Source organism: Metschnikowia bicuspidata, assembly GCF_001664035.1.
Source record: "Metschnikowia bicuspidata var. bicuspidata NRRL YB-4993 chromosome Unknown METBIscaffold_3, whole genome shotgun sequence".
Lineage (NCBI taxonomy): Eukaryota > Fungi > Ascomycota > Pichiomycetes > Serinales > Metschnikowiaceae > Metschnikowia > Metschnikowia bicuspidata.
The window spans coordinates 224230-241692 of NW_017387733.1; the positions used below are offsets into that span (position 1 = coordinate 224230).

General features: G+C 43.7%; 8 protein-coding genes across 8 annotated transcripts in view; 4 read left to right on the top strand and 4 right to left on the bottom strand.

Moving 5' to 3' along the window:
• METBIDRAFT_55032 (ferric reductase family protein) overlaps positions 1-1075 on the top strand; it is a 3595-nt gene extending 2520 nt beyond the window's left edge. The window contains exon 2 of the mRNA XM_018858294.1: positions 189-1075. Within this exon, the coding sequence (XP_018711426.1) occupies positions 189-832 (644 nt within the window). The 3' untranslated portion in view covers positions 833-1075. The remainder of the gene's footprint in view (positions 1-188) is intronic.
• A 277-nt stretch (positions 1076-1352) lies between these two features.
• METBIDRAFT_167125 (DNA-3-methyladenine glycosylase II) lies at positions 1353-3019 on the top strand. The gene is made up of 3 exons (XM_018854667.1): positions 1353-1370; positions 1466-1488; positions 1574-3019. The coding sequence occupies exon 3, from the start codon at positions 1729-1731 to the stop codon at positions 2863-2865; it is 1137 nt and encodes a 378-aa protein (XP_018711427.1). The 5' UTR covers positions 1353-1370; positions 1466-1488; positions 1574-1728; the 3' UTR covers positions 2866-3019.
• Positions 3020-3950, bottom strand: PGA46 (Pga46p). Its single transcript, XM_018855228.1, has one exon. It carries the CDS (start codon positions 3846-3848, stop codon positions 3174-3176), a length of 675 nt encoding a protein of 224 aa, XP_018711428.1. The 5' UTR covers positions 3849-3950; the 3' UTR covers positions 3020-3173.
• Positions 3951-4306: 356 nt separating this feature from the next.
• METBIDRAFT_11525 (OPT superfamily oligopeptide transporter) lies at positions 4307-6134 on the bottom strand (the record flags this gene model as incomplete). Its single annotated transcript, XM_018854011.1, has 4 exons — positions 4307-4913; positions 4970-5035; positions 5227-5884; positions 5954-6134. 4 exons carry the CDS (start codon positions 6132-6134, stop codon positions 4307-4309), a joined length of 1512 nt encoding a protein of 503 aa, XP_018711429.1.
• A 4478-nt stretch (positions 6135-10612) lies between these two features.
• METBIDRAFT_41894 (OPT-domain-containing protein) lies at positions 10613-13318 on the bottom strand (the record flags this gene model as incomplete). The annotated part of the gene is made up of 1 exon (XM_018857463.1): positions 10613-13318. The coding sequence occupies one exon, from the start codon at positions 13316-13318 to the stop codon at positions 10613-10615; it is 2706 nt and encodes a 901-aa protein (XP_018711430.1).
• A 322-nt stretch (positions 13319-13640) lies between these two features.
• METBIDRAFT_167299 (uncharacterized protein) lies at positions 13641-14587 on the top strand. Its single transcript, XM_018854671.1, has one exon. The coding sequence runs from the start codon at positions 13710-13712 to the stop codon at positions 14250-14252; it is 543 nt and encodes a 180-aa protein (XP_018711431.1). The 5' UTR covers positions 13641-13709; the 3' UTR covers positions 14253-14587.
• Positions 14588-14923: 336 nt separating this feature from the next.
• Positions 14924-16342, bottom strand: METBIDRAFT_11527 (SPP41 family protein; the record flags this gene model as incomplete). Its single annotated transcript, XM_018854012.1, has 3 exons — positions 14924-15946; positions 16116-16178; positions 16271-16342. The coding sequence occupies 3 exons, from the start codon at positions 16340-16342 to the stop codon at positions 14924-14926; spliced, it is 1158 nt and encodes a 385-aa protein (XP_018711432.1).
• METBIDRAFT_167297 (uncharacterized protein) lies at positions 16045-17374 on the top strand. Its single transcript, XM_018854670.1, has one exon. It carries the CDS (start codon positions 16444-16446, stop codon positions 17119-17121), a length of 678 nt encoding a protein of 225 aa, XP_018711433.1. The 5' UTR covers positions 16045-16443; the 3' UTR covers positions 17122-17374.
• Positions 17375-17463: the final 89 nt, after the last annotated feature.

The window sequence follows — 17463 nt, forward strand, 5'->3', positions numbered from 1 at the left end:
TGACTTTGCTTGCCGATGACTGCTTGCGAGTGGTGGTTCCAAAACGAACCACTGGCCTTCCGTGCCTGGTGGTCATGCATGGGTGTACTTCTGCCACAGTTGGTATTTCTGGCAATCGCACCCATTTACGTTCTTGGACTCCACCGTTGAAGAAAACAAAATTGTCTTCGTTCTCAAGACAAAGAAAGGTGCCACCAATTATCTCACCAAATTGTTGGCAACGAGACCTGGAAAGACAGGTACTATCAGGGTCTGCGTGGAAGGACCATATGGCGAAGCTTGTTCTGTCAAGCACCAGGATAATGTTGTGTTTGTTGCCGGAGGAAATGGAATCCCAGGCATTTTCTCGGAATGCTACGACTTGGCTCAAAAGTCTGCAAACAATGCTAAACAGTGGATCAAATTAATCTGGGTCCTTCGTGAAATCCTGACCATTGAATGGGTCTGGGAAGAATTGAGTTCCTTGAAGAACACCAAGGTGGAAGCAACAGTCTACATCACTAGACCTGAAGGGGGTAACGACGACATTCTTCTTGAGCGCATGTCCACAAACGACGAGTCATCCGCTGAAGAAAAGGATTTATCCAGCAAAGAAGGTAAAAGCACCATCGAGCTTCTCAGTGAGTACTTTCCACATGTAACCTTTAAATCCGGTCGTCCGCTGATGGATGCTATTGTTGATGAGGAGACCGAGGAAGCTGCCAGCAGTGCTGCATTCATTACTTGTGGGCATCCCATTATGGTGGATGACTTGAGATATGCTGTTGTCCAGAAAATCGACAAGACCGAGAAGCGTGTCGATTTCTTTGAGCAGTTGCAGGTCTGGGCTTAATTCTCAATTCTGTGGCGAGATTGATTACTAGAATTTTCTAATTGAATTGAAGATCCTCTGACTACTAAGGAGAGTCAATGATCCGCCGTTATGGTGAGTTCCGGTATGCAAGATTCAATACTCCAGTGCAGTTACTACCATTTCGTGCAATTCAAACACGGACTAAAGTACATGGTGATGTCTAGATAATAGCACTGATCAATCACCTTGACCATATATAGGTACAATTCTGCAACGAAGAAGACAATTTTCTATGATGCCTATTGAGGAACAAAATCAATGTTTGGTGGTATTTAATAAACAAGGGGTTCAATGATACTAAAGAAAGTGGCCTGGAGGCTACTTTCATGGCCCTTAATTCATTTCATTTCCCGTCCATTATTGGCGAGCCCTAATCCTGCATGGCTTCATTCACTTTCAATGAGGGTTACCCGGCTCGCGTGAGGCGATGGACATTAAGAACATCGCCAGCCCCGGAATTATTTGCGGTAGCCCAATACACATATAATCCAGCCTTAATGAGCACAAGAAACTAAGTGTATGTGAATGATGATACAACATTAACAACCTTATCTACATTACCTGACGCCCTCGGGCATAGATGTGAAAATGACTCTGACTAACACATACAAGACCATTCCCATCATATCCAATTAGCTATATCCGTCTGTGATAATGTCAACCTACGTTTTGTAAACATGACTCGTGTGCCCCGGAATACAGACAAGGTAGGATTGTCTGTATTTCCGATGTACGTCCAACATGACAGCTGGTGACGTTTCCAGTCATGTGACGCGTGCATGCAGTCCAGTGGAGGTAGCTTAGTAATGTAGAACTCATCTCCCAATGCCTTTGCCCTCTTTTTGAAGGAAGCTGCCTATTTCTCAACCTCCAGTATGCGTGTAACCCGATCAAGAAGTGCGGGCAAACCAGAAGACCTGGGATTGCAAGGCCTTGCGAAAGTCGGAAAGCCTCAGCGAAAAACAGAGCAACTGAGACGGTTTCCGGCAACACAAGAAAGTCTAGTTTCATCAGCAGTAAAGTCCGAAGGCCATCCAGGGTTATCCGATTCAGCCCCGGTGGATCAGGCAAGCCTGGTTCAAGTCCCCCGGTTGCCTTCCAAAACTTCAGCAAAGCCGCATATTGAGCAGTCGTTTGCTCACATACAAACGCCGGCAGATCCCGAGCTCCCGCCTAATTTCGTGACTTATCACACCCCAGAGTTTGTAAGCGCAATCAAGCACATCTTAAACATTGACTCCACTCTTTATCCAGCGATTGCACATGGCAACTTTGCAGCGTTTGCAAATAAAAACGAAGATTCCCAGCTCGAGGGCCTGGAATTGATCAACAGTTATTGGTACTCGTTGATCTCATCGGTTATATCCCAGCAAGTGTCAGGATCTGCAGCCAAAGCTATTCAAACTAGATTCAACGATTTGTTTGAAGGTACACCAACTCCAAAAGCTACGCTCGATTTGCAATTAGATACGCTCAAAGCTGTGGGATTACTGAGCATGAAACTAAAGTATGTTGTGCACATCAGTGAAGTGTTTTCAGACCCTGAATCTAGGTTGACTTCAGTGGAGTTCTACAAGCACACATCCACAGAGGAATTGATTGCAGAGTTGACCAAACTCAAGGGTATTGGCGAGTGGTCTGCTAATATGTTTGCCGTGTTCACATTGAAAGAACTCGACATCTTTGCATATGATGATTTAGGTGTCGCCCGGGGTGTTGCTAGATATTTGCAGGTGCGGCCTAAGACTTTGGAGGAAACAAAAAACGGTGTCCATGCGATTGAGGAACTCAAAGCTCGGTTGAAGAGAAAATCAAAGTTTCACTCGGCTAAGTCCAAGCGGGATTGGACTCCTCTTCATGATGAGTATGTCAAATTTCTTGCATTGAAGTTCGAGCCGTATCGCACAGCTTTTATGCTCGTGATGTGGAGATTGTCATCTACAAACATAGACGTTTTGGAGAAAGATGATGAACTGCGAGATACTGGCTCTACTGCCTCACGGGTTTCATAAAGAGGGACGTGTCTTTTCCCGCACGTATGTGGTTATTTCGGGAAGGACAGTTCTGACGCCCCATTTTGCTTTTACAACAAAAAGGGGTGTGTCGTCCAAAATGATGAAAACAAAAGCTTTTTAAAATGAAACTGTATTGCTCTCAATAAAAATGCTGTTCCGTATACATCGATAAGTATTATGCATTGGGTAGAGGTTCCAGTACTTGGCCTCATATTTCTCAAACAATAGTGCCACTGATCCATTGTGAGCAGTACGTCTATCCTGCGAACTACTCTTCTCTTTTCATTGTTGGTAGTAATTTGATTTCACACTAAACAAATGATTAGAGGCAGCACCCACAAATACTTGATTGGGACAACGGACCCAGAGCTCGGGAGGAAACTCATGGAATCATCATTTGCTGCAGATTTCGATTTTATTGTGGTGAGCACATCGTCAATTCCATCGTAGTCTGAGTCAAAATTGTTGTCATGGAGAAACTGCAAGTCGTTGGCGGAAAACCCACGATGCTCCACTAAGTAGTCTATGAAGTCATCAATGTGTAGGTCAATGCTTTCTGCTCCTGAAGACTCCATTGGGGGTGTGAAATCCTCGTCTCGGTCATCTTCTACTATGAACCGAGTCCATGTACGCAAATCTGTGTCATCCGATAAAATTCGCTCGAGATTTGTGAACTTCGTTTTTAGTGGAGCCTTTTCGGGTTCTGCAAGGGTGCGGAAACTATTGAGCGACAGGAAAGCCAAAAACTCCTTGATATAGTCTGTTTTCAGTTTGACCCGAGTTTCGGGTACCACGCCCATTAGATGCAATGATGAAGCAGACGCAGTAGAGCCCACATTGTCGTTCTTGGCTGTTGTCGGATTGGTCCTTGTATGGACTATACGCTCTGGTACGTCCCGAATCCCCAGCACTGTGATGGCGAAGGCATAAGACAGAAAGAGAATATAGGCAATGAAATTGGCTTTCTTTTTTGCAAGCATTTGAAATTTTGAAGCGGATGTCTGAGACTGAGAAAGAAGCCTGGTCTATGAGGGGGGGATGCTATAGCAGATGAAGAAGTTTTGCTCAGGTACAAAATAAATGGTTGCGAAATCGGCCCAGAGTTTGAGAAGACTTTATCTGTGGCACGTGACAACACTTGTGGCGAACGTGTAGCTCTGTTTATTTTCGGAGTTGACAGAATCGTATTTCCAGAAGGAAACCAGTAACATTCTTTGTATTGGGTTCAAAAACTGTTTATAAGTTACTTTGAGCTTTAAAGTTTTTTTTTTTGTATGTTCTCTTTGTTATCTTCAAAAATTGTTGTTAAGTCTGACAGAAACCTCAAATAAAATCGAGAAAAAAAGAAACAAATAAATAAATTGTAAATATAAAAAAATAACAACATGTTAACAATTCAGTGTTGGCTTTGGGTCAGAGACTACGTCAAAGCCTGTAATCATGGGTAGTTGCCCTTTCTGGGATCAAAATAGCCGTCTGGAGCAGTGCTAGCGTCCAAATTAGAAAAACTGCTTGCATCGAGACCGGCATATGGAACGTTATTTCCCCACCAATCAATATACTTCTCGTTATATTGCACCGCAAAGAAAATGATGATGCTGCTGAAGGCAAGACCAGCATTCAAGGATCCCGATAACAAGAAGACATATTTCTTGAACCAATTGATGTACCTGTTTCTTATAACGTGCATAAAGAAGAAGGAAGCAATGACTCCAGGTGTAAAGTAAGACAAGTTGTAGGGTGCGTAGATCAAAAATCCACCGATGACCAACACGGGCTCGAAATACCTGACTGCTTGGTACTTACTGAAATACTTCTTGATCAAGAACATCAAGGGAGCAAGCAAGAAGCCAATCAAGAAACACCACTTCAAAATAGGGTAGAGATGCGAGAATACTCTTTCTGGGCCAATAACACCCCAGATGACCGAGGCCGAATAGAATGTTCGAGCACTAGGGCACGTAAATCTCTGGGACTGATTAGGATCACAGTAGTCCTTGATATTGGTGATATTGAAGTTGATAACAGCCAAGCTGATGAAACAACTAATGAAGGTTGAGAGGAGCTGCGTCCTGAATAAAGCTCTGGGAGGAATCCTCACGTAGTGAGCCATTTTCTGATCTGAGATGTAATTCTGAGCTTGCCCATCGATATTGTATCCCAAGGCCTTCACAAACATCAATGCAATTCCGTTTCCAGGTAATGCATAGCCTGATCAACTGAACTAAAACATTAAGACCAAAACTGAAATCTGTGATGGAGTAGACAAGGGTGAGTGGAATCAAAAAGACAAAATTGATACCCAAAGCGAAAAAGATCGTCCAAACTGGAGTTTGCATTGGGTACAACTTGACACACAAGATTGCGAACACAATGGAAATCACCAAAACAATGAAAAAACACCACTCTGGAACCTCTTTGTATTTGCGCATAGACTTCGAGTAGGCATCGTGATATCCTTCATACGTAGACCTTTTAAAGTTTCTGATCGCACTATAAAGGCCGCCAATGGCAAACTTGTTGTGTGTCCAATGCGTCAATCCCATATAAAGAATCGTGAACGGATAAATGGCAAAGAATGCACCGTATACGACCATGTTTGCGGCAGTGTAAAATGGAGGACTGTAGCTTTCATATTTGGCCTGATCGATCAAGTTGTCACTGTTGAGAATACTACTCACCGAGTAGACCTCTCCCGTATTGGTAAATAAGGAATTTGAGTTGATTGGCAAATATCCCGTCCATTTGTAATTGGAGTACCAGAGCCCCAAAATGCAAAAGAAAGCAAGAATCGAACCCGTATACTGGTTCACTTGAGAAAAGAAAGGAATTGTTAAAGCGCCATTAAAATCGATAATATTCCAATCAAAAGTGGTGAGTGGGTTGAGAGCCAAACCCCCAATAGAGCCTGTAACGACCGCCAAGGTTGCGTTGTTGGGAGATTTCCAAGTCATCCAGTTGAAGTACGATAATGCTTCGAAGAGATAGTTTGGTAGCCAGAAGTATAAGAAAGACGCTGTGAATGCAACAAGAAAAAAGTGGTATATGGAAATCTTCCACCCATTGATATTTTCCTTTGGCTCACTTTGCAACAAAGCCTTGTTCAACGCAAGCGTTGGCAAAATACTTGGCCAGAGGGCACGAGTGGGATAAACAGCAAATTTCCTCATGATACCTGCAAACCCAAACCCCATGAACTGGGTGCAAAAGATCAACAAGATCTGGTATCCCCAATCGGCCCATTCAACTCCATAAAACATGTCCATTTTCTGCTAGACAGATCCTGGAAAAATTTCTTGGGCCACGTCCGCGGACACTCCCGAGAAGCAGTAGCAAAAGAATAAAGCCGTACCGCCAAGAAAGGCGATGTGTTTCAATGATTGTCGTGTGTGGTTTTTGCATCTTATCTTCCAATGGCGGGTGAGTAGTTTCTCCGCGAAAGTTAAATTACTACTTTGGGTGGTCTGAATCGGCCTTTTAGAACAGGGCGTATCGAGCCAATGCTTGAGAGTTTTCAGGTTGTGAAAACACCTATTGGGTCATGCTTGAAGAGAAATCATAAGTCTCTGGACTGATTGAACTGGACAGATGAAAGGCATATTGGATTGAGGCCTAATTTGTGGGGTGGGAACGCGACTAAATCTGGCTCATATGGGCGGGGCCAGAATTGAGAAATTACTTGAGGCAAACCGTTAGAGCAATTTTATCCGGAAAGAATTCTTGTTGCAAAAGGGCTGATATATTGAACGCTTTTTGTACGCCCGAGGGAAAAAGTAGACGAAAAACAAATATGAACGTGGTGCCCAATTGTTGTTGTATTACGGTGTACCAATCGCCTGCTCAGATTGCAGCCCGCGATTTCTTCGTCCTCGATACTTCAAATGAGAAAGTACTTTTACCATTTTTAGCGTTAGGCTGTATGATACCCTTTTAAGAATGATTTCAGGGACTGAATAGTAGATTTATTAGGTTGTTGATCAAGAATTCCCCTTCTTCAGAGATCTGATCCGAGCTTGTGAGTCACGTGCACTAGCTCGCACGCCCATACTAAAGTAGGCTGCCTAGTAACGCACAATTAAACTATGTAGTTGGTAGCAGGTCTTTCAGCGTCAACTATGTCATATCCACACCAGTGGGATTCCCCGTCAAGCTTTCTTACTTGCTGTATTTTAAAGATACACAACTCGTCATATCACGTGATACAAAATGCCGCATCCCCGGTTCAAATCCACAATGTCTGCTTTCTTCGATATGTGTACTTGCAATAATCATGAGAGGAACCTGTTAGGGCTAAAAGAAGTGAAAGTTAAACAAAAGAGTCAAATAAAATTGAAACATGTTAGTCGTACCTCCTGCTCTCTTAATCTCTATCCTATAATCAATCTGCGACCAGTGAGCCTAACGTGCTGGAGCTAAAAAAGTTTATCTTTACTCTGCCTTTGGTTTCTTCCTCAAATTCTCCATTTGTTTCTTTGAATAATTTGAATTGGCCAGTGAGCATCAAAATAGCTAACTCTCATTTGCAATAAGTCCGATATTAGACAAGTCCATTTTATTGCATCTAACGATCCATGATGCCGGTATTTAAGGACGCGTCAACACTCTTTCGATTCTCTAAACTGTTTTCTTAATTGAAAAAAAAAAAAAATGCTTCCAGAAAAGCTCATCAAATTTCAGAATAACAAAAAACCTGCTTGGGTAGACTTTTTGTTGTATGATTTAACTTGCTGTTTTTTTGTGAGCACGAAATCAAGAACTCTCCAGAGAGGATCCTCTAGTTGGCACAATTAAGCAATATCAGAGCTTTCCTGCTTGCTCACAATTGGATTGCAGCTGAAAATGGTATGGTGCTTACATTTGATGTTGTATGTGCTTCACAGAGATATTGATTTGTGATGTAGACCTATTTTTGCTAAACGACGACAATTGATGATCGACATAAACACAAATAACTCTTATTTTATATGTGCATGGTGGTGGTATACTCAAATATGACCACTTCAGACAAATATGCAATGTTTACGTTCGAATTAAGGGTAAAGGTTTCTAAATCGAAATTCTAAACAATTTATTGACTTTTAAGTCAATAGAGCTTGATTTATCGCATAAAATCTGAATTTTGTTGTGCAAAATGAGAGCATCACCTTTCTTAACAACACTTTATTTCTCGGTATCATGTCGAAAAATCAGGTAATGAACAACAGCATCACCCATATAGACTGGAGTGTAATTTTCTGCATACACGACCAATGGCTATTTAGGCATGTGTAAATTACCAGGTATTAAAATTTGCCTCCCGAATTCTGCTATCACTAGTAAAAACATCTAGACTAACATTTTCGCTAACTCAAGAAGCTTTCAATAGCAAATGAGGTTTTAGCCATCAAGCGTAATTTTTGGTATCGTACATAATTTAATAAAAATGCATTTGCTTGGGCTGACTTAAAAAGTTTCTTGATTTTGCTGTCATTTTCTGCCATGAAAGAAAACTTTTGAACAAGGACAGTCATATTTCGGAAGGAGTCATGGTTTTGCCACGAGACGTTCCATCGAAAATATTGAGATTAGATTTAATTTTGTGACCCAAGTCTACCAATATCAAAGGTGACTGGGAAAATGTACATATATGAGCACAAATAAAGTCCATATTGATAGAGTGCCATAGATATCCTTTTAAAATATCGAAAAGAACTTGCTGTGATTTGAAATTATGAGGGATAAATTTCACAGATCTTGTGATTCGAAGGCGAAATTAAAATTCGTGATTGCAGAGATGATTGTCAAAAAAGAATAAAACTTGTATCGAGTCGAAAAGTCTTTGAAAAAATTTAATTCGAAGTCAGTCTGAAGCATTGAGCTGAATTTTGCCGCTCCAGTGGTGCTCCCGAAAATCGTGGGTGAACTTGATATATTTAGGAAAACATGTTGAATATTTTTCTTGGTGGGCAGTATTTGAAAAAACTTCGAATGATGTTAGCACGATCTGTCAAATCGAACATGTCGTTTCTCAAGTGGTCAAAAGTTTCTGTATTATTCTCTTCATGAAGGGAAAAGACAAGTAAAGAAGAAAAAAAGAAATATAACACTACACCCAATAGTCCAATAAAGAATCGGGAAACGAGATAACTTCATTGAATTTCTTGCCCGCTTATCAACAGCTCACGCCTTAGAACCGTACGGCTCCGCGAGTTGTTTTGGTGCATGGTATTCTGCAGTATGCACGAAGGTTCGTATCTTGCCAAGAAAAGTATCAGACAGGCGATCCGTGGATGGAATCACTGGATTCCTTGCGTTTTGTTGCTTTAAGAAATGCTGCGCTAGAAATACGCTTAGCGCCTTTCTAGCTTTTGAAGACACTGGGAGATTTTGATGATATTCAAAATAGAACTTCAAACCATCAAATGATCTATTCTGTTTTCTATATTTGCGTAAAGCAATTCGTAATTGTGTTTCTGCGACTGTTAGAGAAGCTCGAAGTTAAAAAAATAGTTCTTTTTCTTCACTTGAAGAAGTAAGATTAAAAGGTGAATTGGGCAAATCAGTGATACCCCTATAAATACCGAAACGGCCTACTCGGACTAGATTTAACAAAAAATGTTTCGATGTTGCAAAAGTATCGGGACTCCTAAGAGCAAGCGCTTGATGGGATGAAGTATTTTCTTGCTGATTGACAAATAACCAACGTTTTATTGTGAGTATGACAAGTATGGCAAATTAGACCAAATAGACTAGAAAAAGTAAATCGGGAGAGTGATTTGATACTTTCTGGCTTTGAGTGAGAGTCTCTGCGATAAAGAATGCTTCCAATCGTGTCTTATTGTAAGAAGGCAAGAAACGTATTTTGTAACTCCATTGTTGCCTCGTTTTTAAACGGCTTCAGTTTGACAATTTTTATCAAACCCGTAGAGAGACTTGCGAAAAAAATCTTTGCACAAAATGCATGCCAGTGAAATGCAGAAGATTTCCAGACTGTGAATTCTAAAGAATTCAAATGTTGTTTTTCTGTTATGTTTCTTTATAACCTAACATCATACTTATAATTGTTTTTAGGGGAGTAGTATTTTTAATTTAAATATTCCAACACTATGAGTACCAACGTGAAGCTTTTGAAATGGGAGTTTGCTTTTAAAGTGAAAATACGGTGTAATACTTTATTCCTCTATTACTCGAAAAAAGAGTTCACATTCGTTGCTAGTCGCCAATTGCATTGAAGGAGAGAAGAAACCGTTCTAGATTATAAATGAGTTTTTTTTTCTTTTTGTTTTTTCGAGAAAAACCAATCTTAGAATATTTTTGCTTCAGGATTAAATCCTGAAATCTTTTTGTGCACTCGTGTGATTCTATGGTATAATCTTCCATCTGATGTTACCTAAAACTGGCAATCTTTCTCTCGCTTTCTCGTGGCTCACATTCCTGAAAATGGCAATTGCCATGTCTTTTAAATAAGCTTCTTTTGACTCAATGATCTCAGAGAAATCAGAGCTCATTGAGAGAATTAAGAAAAGCTGAAATAGCAAGTTCTAACCTCATTTCCGTCTCATGCTTTGCAAGTTGTCACACCCATCCAGGCACAGCTTGAAGGAACAAATACTACTGATTCTTCGAATGAAAGTCATCGAGGCGAGAAACCAAACAAATCTCAAACGGCTATCAAAAAAGTATAAAATTTATTAATGTATTAGATTCTAGAAAATAATTGAAAAGACCAAGTAGTTGACTATTATAGAATCCAGAAGAAATTAGACTATGGGTAGTTGCCGGCTCTTGGACCAAAGTATCCGTCCGGAGCAGTGCTAGGGTCCAAATTAGAAAAGCCGCTTGCATCGAGACCAGAATACGAGACACTGTTTCCCCACCAATCGATAGACTTATCGTGATATTGCACGGCAAAGAAAATGATGATACTGCTGAAAGCAACACCAGCAGTCAAAGCACCAGACAACAAGAAGGTGTACTTCTTGAACCAGTTAAGATATCTGTCTCTGATCACGTACATAAAGAAGAAGGAGGCAATGAATCCTGGAGTGATGTAGGACAAATTGTATGGTGCGTAAATCAAGAACCCACCAATAATCAAGACCGGCTCAAAGTATTTCACAACCTTGTATTGTCTCAAGTACCGCTTCACCAAGAAGGCAACAGGGGCAAGCAAGAAACCAATGAAGAAACACCATTTCAAAATAGGGTAAAGACCCGAGAAGACCTTCTTAGGACCAATAACACCCCAGAAGACCGAGGAGGAGTAGAAGGTGGTGGCACTTGGACAAGTGAACTTTTGGGCCTGACCTGTCTCGCAATAGTTTTCGATGTTGTCAATGGTAAAGTTGATAACAGCCAAACTGATAAAGCAACTGATGAGCGTAGAGAGAATTTGAGATCTGAACAAAGCTCTGGGGGGAATTCTGACGTAGTGGGCCATCTTCTGATCAGTGATATAGTTTTGGGCTTGACCATCAATGTTGTAGCCCAATGCCTTGATGAACATCAAAGCCATACCGTTACCAGGCAAAGCATAACCAACAATCAACTCAACCAAAACGTTAAGTCCAAAACTGAAACCTGTGATGGAGTATACAAGAGTAAGTGGGATCAAGAAAACAAAGTTGATTCCAACAGCGAAGAAGACACTCCAAACTGGAGTCTCCATTGGGTACACCTCCACGCAAATAATTGCAAGCACAATGGAGATCACCAACACAATCAAGAAGCACCATTCTGGGACCTCTTTGTAGTTACGCATAGACCTCGAGTAAGCATCGTGGTATCCGTCGAAAGTAGACTTTCTGAAGTTTCTGATCGCACCCCAAAGGCCTCCAAAAGCAAACTTGATATGAGACCATTGGGTCAAGCCAACGTAAAGGACAGTGAAAGGGTAGATAGCAAAGAATGAACCATAAAGAACTAAGTTGGCAGCAGTGTAGAATGGAGGACCATACTCTTCGTACTTAGCCTGATCCATCAAATTGTTTTCATCAAGAATAGTCGACACCGAGTAATAGTCTCCAGTGTTGGTAAACAAACTGTTAGAGTTGATTGGCAAGTATCCAGTCCACTTGTAGTTCGAGTACCAAACACCAATAATGCAGAAAAATGCAATGATAGACCCAATGTACTGATTGAGTTGGGAGTAGAATGGGATAATCAATGCGGAGTTGAAGGAAATGATGTTCCAGTCAAAGGTCGTGATTGGGTTGAGACCCAAGCCACCAATGGAACCTGTGATGACAGCTAAGGTTGCATTGTTTGGAGCAATCCAGGTCATCCAGTTGAAGTAGGACAATGCCTCAAAAAGGTAGTCGGGCAACCAGAAGTACACAAAGGACCCAATGAAAGCCACAAGAAAGAAGTTGTATCTTGAGATCTTCCAGCCGTTGATGTTTTCCTTTGGTTCTTTTTGCACCAAGGCTTTGTTTAAAGCAAGAGTAGGCAAGATACTTGGCCAAATAGAACGTGTAGGGTACACGGCAAACTTTCTCATGATACCAGCAAAACCGAAACCCATAAACTGGGTGGACAAAATCAACAAGATTTGGTATCCCCAATCGGCCCACTTGATTCCGTAGTATTTGTCCATCTTGATGACGGGGATATTGTAAGAAACATAAGGTGTGCCACCTGAGACCGAGTAGAACAAGGTTGCCAACATCTGTTCCTTGTGGTTCCAAGGTCCAGGGTTCAAATCAATTGACCACTTCCAAATTTTGATCTTGCGCTTTGGCAAAACCCAAGCCAAAAACGTACCACTTGGGTAGAGGAAAATCTGCACCACGGCAGCAGACAAGGAAATCGAAGGTTGTCTTTCCAAGAAAAACTCATTGATGAAAGCACCGATACAGGTCCAAATGATGCCCACAATGTAGACTCTAAGAGTTTCAACAGGCAACTCCACATCGTCGTATGGTTCGGTCACGGCTCTAACCTCGGGGTAAGCAGAGTGGAACTCGATGATACCGGCCTCGGTCTTCACCTGCAAAGCCCAGTCAAAAATGTCATATTCTCCATATTCCGAGTCATTCCATTCTCTTTCCTGAACGGTCTTTTCATTAGAGTCATTTTTCTCGTCAAAGACAGCGTCAATAGCGTTGGTGGGGGAGGTGGGCGCAGAAGCAAGCAACCTCTCGATGAACTCGAAATCATCGGTCTTGATGTTGACATCGTCAGAATGTTGGGCAGCAAATTCCTCAAGAATCCCAACCGCATCGGGTACTGACAAGTGGTCGATTTTCTCCATCATGTAGGAAACAGAAACGGGAAGCTCATCGAAAGACACCAATGTATCAAAGTTAAGCTTCTTCAAAATGTAATCTTTTTGTGCTGGCGTGAACCCCTCGGCAACCTCACTGATTGACATTGGTTGGGAAGCAACAACTCTCAAAGTATCCAGTACTCTGGAGCTGTCGGAAGCCACGCTGGCTATATTCAAGTCGGTGTGATCTTTTTCGGTTGCCATGTTGGTGTGACTGAGTGAAAATATGAACAAATGGCTAGTTCTGTTTTCCTGACTCTGGCGTGGGGAAAAAATCCTGAGGTTAGTCTGGGATCTGTGGGCTTTAATACATCAAAGGTCACGTCTCGCACGATTTTGCAATTCAGCCAAACTTATCAGCATATCGAGCCCTTGCATCGCACGGCACCATGCACGGCGTTTATCTACGATAATGTGCCAGAGAGGACTGCACATGAGCGGGGTCTATTGGTTTCACCCGCCCTAGAGGCTCCGCGGACAGTCCCTTTCGTTATCAGTGGTCCTGTCCTTAAGCTCACGTCCATTGCAAGATTTCTGCGTCTGACTCTATCGGTGATACCCGCTCACCCTTCCCTCCATCTCATGACCCCACAAAATGATAAGCAAGGATACCACCCATCGGCACGGCTCCTGGGTTGTATCTTTTGAAGAAATTGGACAGCCGTGTTCTTGCACGTCACCCAAGAAAATTGCAGTTTTGATAGATGGTAAGTTCTTGGCAGGAAGGGTGTTTTGGGTGATGTCAATGCACCTATGCCGCCCACTATGCCATGGTCATTCCAATGCGATCTGTGAGTCCGGGGCAGCGCGACCTCAAGAATTTGACTTGATTTACGACTGCCGGTCAAGCGACTTAGAAGACAATCTGCACTGGAGTGACTTCTTTTTCGTAAAACTGGAGCATTGCGTGATTTTCTCACCAATCAGAAGGCGGGCGTGGAATCCTGCAAACACGCGGGTATTTCGGGGAGCTCCATATACGCGGATGACAACATGCAAATGGTGTAAAAATATTGAGATATCTTTGTATCAGGACTTTAGATTATGTAGACTGCTCGTGCCGTGTGATCAGGGTGATCTAGATAGCTGGGCCGTCCTGAGTCAGCAGAAGGAGCAAACCATGAAGAGTGAAAGCTGATCCATGGCACGGAAATAATGGTATGTCAGTAGGCTTTCATGCACTACCGGTGAAGCGCCGGTCTCGCAAGCGGGGCGGATTTGTAAATCCTCGCGGGCGTCGAAAGTCAATGCGAGGCTTCGTGGTGGAGAATTCCATTTTTGAGTATTTCCAAGCGCGAGCATATACTGATGCATTTCCCAGCAGGGGATTCGACAGAATCTCTTCAAGAGGGGACTTCCCCGTAGCTTGGGAATGAGACTCTATGTTCCCCCCTTGGTTCTGGTTGGGAAAGTCACGTGAACAGCGCTCCAGTTCTTTGGCTCAAAGCATCCCGCAACCGGAGGTTCAAACCTATACACAGGTCGCGGGACAGCAGTCATACGGCAAAGTGTCCGTACATCCATTGCTGATGTTTTGTGTTTGTCACACAGGCTGCAGGAATACCCGGGGCTTGAGCAACTTTAGACATCGGCTGCTGAATGAGTCGTATTGAGAATTCAGCCTTTTGTTAGCCCCTGTGACAACGGCGTAGTTGCGTGTAGTATGAGTCATTAAGGAGAAAATCGGGCGCACTACGAGGGGGGCTACAATGTGCATATTGCCGTGAACAAGCTGACACCCCATATAAATCAGAGTAGAGTGTTTTGACTGTGTATTAATACATGTGAAGAATTGAAACAAAATCGACCTTAATTCAGTCTAAAGGACGTCGAGTAGAGAGTAGGAAACCCAATGTTGTTTGGCCTATTGGCGGGTTTAGAAAACCCAGGCCTTTGGAGGCCACCGCCCTTCTTGAGACTGCTTGATTGATGGCTGGACGCTTCAACACCAACCTTGTTTGAAATAAACGGCGAGGTAATTTTTGGAATGGGCTCGACGTATTCTCTTCTTGAGTTATCCACTTTGAATAGCTCCAGGTCGGTGACATTTCCGGGCGTTTTGTACAGTGGCATCTTCAAACCGCTAGTGGTGCTCCATGAGTTGACCGAGGAAGATGAGGTAAAAAGGTCTCTTTCGCTTTCGGAAATTTGGCCTCCGGTGTCTTTCATATCAGTTTCATTGCTTGTTTTACGTCTCTTGTCAAGTGAACACAGGAAATCAATACCTAAACGCTTTTGTGACTCACGCAAGGCATCAAGGGTCGAAACAGAAGAGGAGTTGAAGTTTTTCAAATTGGAAACCTTCTGAAATAGTTCTTCTTGCGTCATTTCAGGTGCACCTGTTGGTGTTAACTGATTGTCCTCGCGCTTTGTAAGAAATAAAAACTTTCTAGACGCTCCAGATCTCATGGCTTGGTCAAAAATAGAGCTTAAAGTCAGGGAGATCAGATCAAAGATTGCCAGCGAATCCGTGATATTTAGCTCTTCGGCACATGCTGAGGCAACAACGGCAACTGTAGATGAAATTGCCATGAATACGCCTCTTGGATCCTCATCATGGCCGCACTCCGTTACTAAATTAAAAGTTTCAGTGATTCTTTTGACGAGAACCGGATGGTGAGACGAAGATTCGTCGGATGGCGGTGGACTTTCGGCTTTGACTTCGTCCTTTTTCTGTCGGTTAATGCGACGTGTTCTTCTCCGCAAATATTCCTTTTCAATCCATTCCAGTTTATCATCCGAAGAACCTTCACCAAATTTGAGTGCAGCTCTTTTGAGCACCCGGCATCTTAAGTCATTGTGTTTGTTTCTCTCGGCGTTTTCTTCACGCCACTTTTTTTTCCTCCCTCGATTGCCTTAGCTCAGGACGAACATTGCAAGTTTCTTTCCTGGCGATTGCCGTGGGCTTTCGCAAGAGATGAAGGCAGGTGTTTGGATTATCCCTCAGATTAAAAAAAGCAGCGAGCAAAGTCTGCTCCAAACCTGGGCCACCTTATGATACCGAATCGATGAGTAGATATCCCTCCAGATCTCCTGGGGGTTCGTCCCGCGGATTGCCCAGAGTCTGTGTGGTAGTATATAGTGCGTTTTGCCAGAGTCGCCCCGATGCGCCCTCGGGCATGCGGATTGCAATACGTGCGCTTCTAGTGCCAATACCTGCGCTTCTAGTACGTGCGCTTCTAGTGCCCGGGTAGACGCCCAGGAGGACCTGCCCAATTGCACATCCATCGTCACGTAGCTTTCACCAAGGAACAGCGGCGAAAACAAAAGGAAAACCACAAGAATTCCAAAAAAGCCTCTCCAAGTTCCCGGTCAATTCCGGGCAGTTGATGGTACTAAGAGTTCTAGATTGGCTCGCATCACGTGCATTCCCTTGGCGCTCGTGCAAGCCGGCAGATCCAGAAAGACCACGCAAACCGCGCCTTTTAATAGTCCACTGGGGCGGCGCTGCGGAAAGGCTCTTTTGTATATCGACTCGTGCGGCTGTTGGCATGATCTTTTCTGAAAGGCCAAGCGCGGGACGAACCGGGGGCCATGTATGCAGGCCCGCGAGGGCGAGTCAATGGCCCGGTGGGCTTGGCACGTGGTCTCGAGCCAGGGAGACAGTATATCAAAAAGCAGGACAAACGGCGTGCGCGGCAGTTGGCAGATCTGACAGCCATTTGGCATTGCCACGGGTAGCGTGGCGCTTCGCGGGGTGGGCCCGCAAGGTGCGGGTGCGTAGGCGAGGGCCAGGCTGTTTCCGAGGGCCAGGCTGTTTCCGAGGGCCAGGCTGTTTCAGAGGGCCAGGCTGTTTCAGAGGGCCGCGGCTGTTTCCGAGGGCCAGGCTGTTTCCGAGGGCCGCGGCTGAGACATTCCTGAAACAATGGCCGGCCGGGCGGCGCGAGCCCACGGGTCCCGTATTTGCCTGGGGATACCGGGCTGTCTCCAGCGTGTGCTTATTCTTGCAGGTCGCCACACGCTGGCAGACCAGCATCCCGAAGCCTAATTCCTCGCGCCATATTTAAGGTTTGGCGAAGGGTGCTCTACTATGGAGGCCCCAAAAATAGCCACGGCTGGCGCGAGTTCCCCCCTGCCTGCCCCAGCTCAGCCGTCCATCTAACCTCTTTTTCGCGTGCCAAAATAACACGCTTCACCACCCGCAACTTTAACCCTCATTTCCCAGAGCCCTTGGTTTTTTACCCTCACTTTCTTCTTGCCGCCTTAAAACAGACACCCGCGAGACACGCCCCCCGCCACATCCCTCAACAGTGGGCGTCTATTTTGTTCGCTTGTCTTTCTGTTTTTGTTTTTATTTTATTTTTTCCATCCTTTGCTTTCTGGGCTTGAAAGCGGGATTCTCGGGTCAC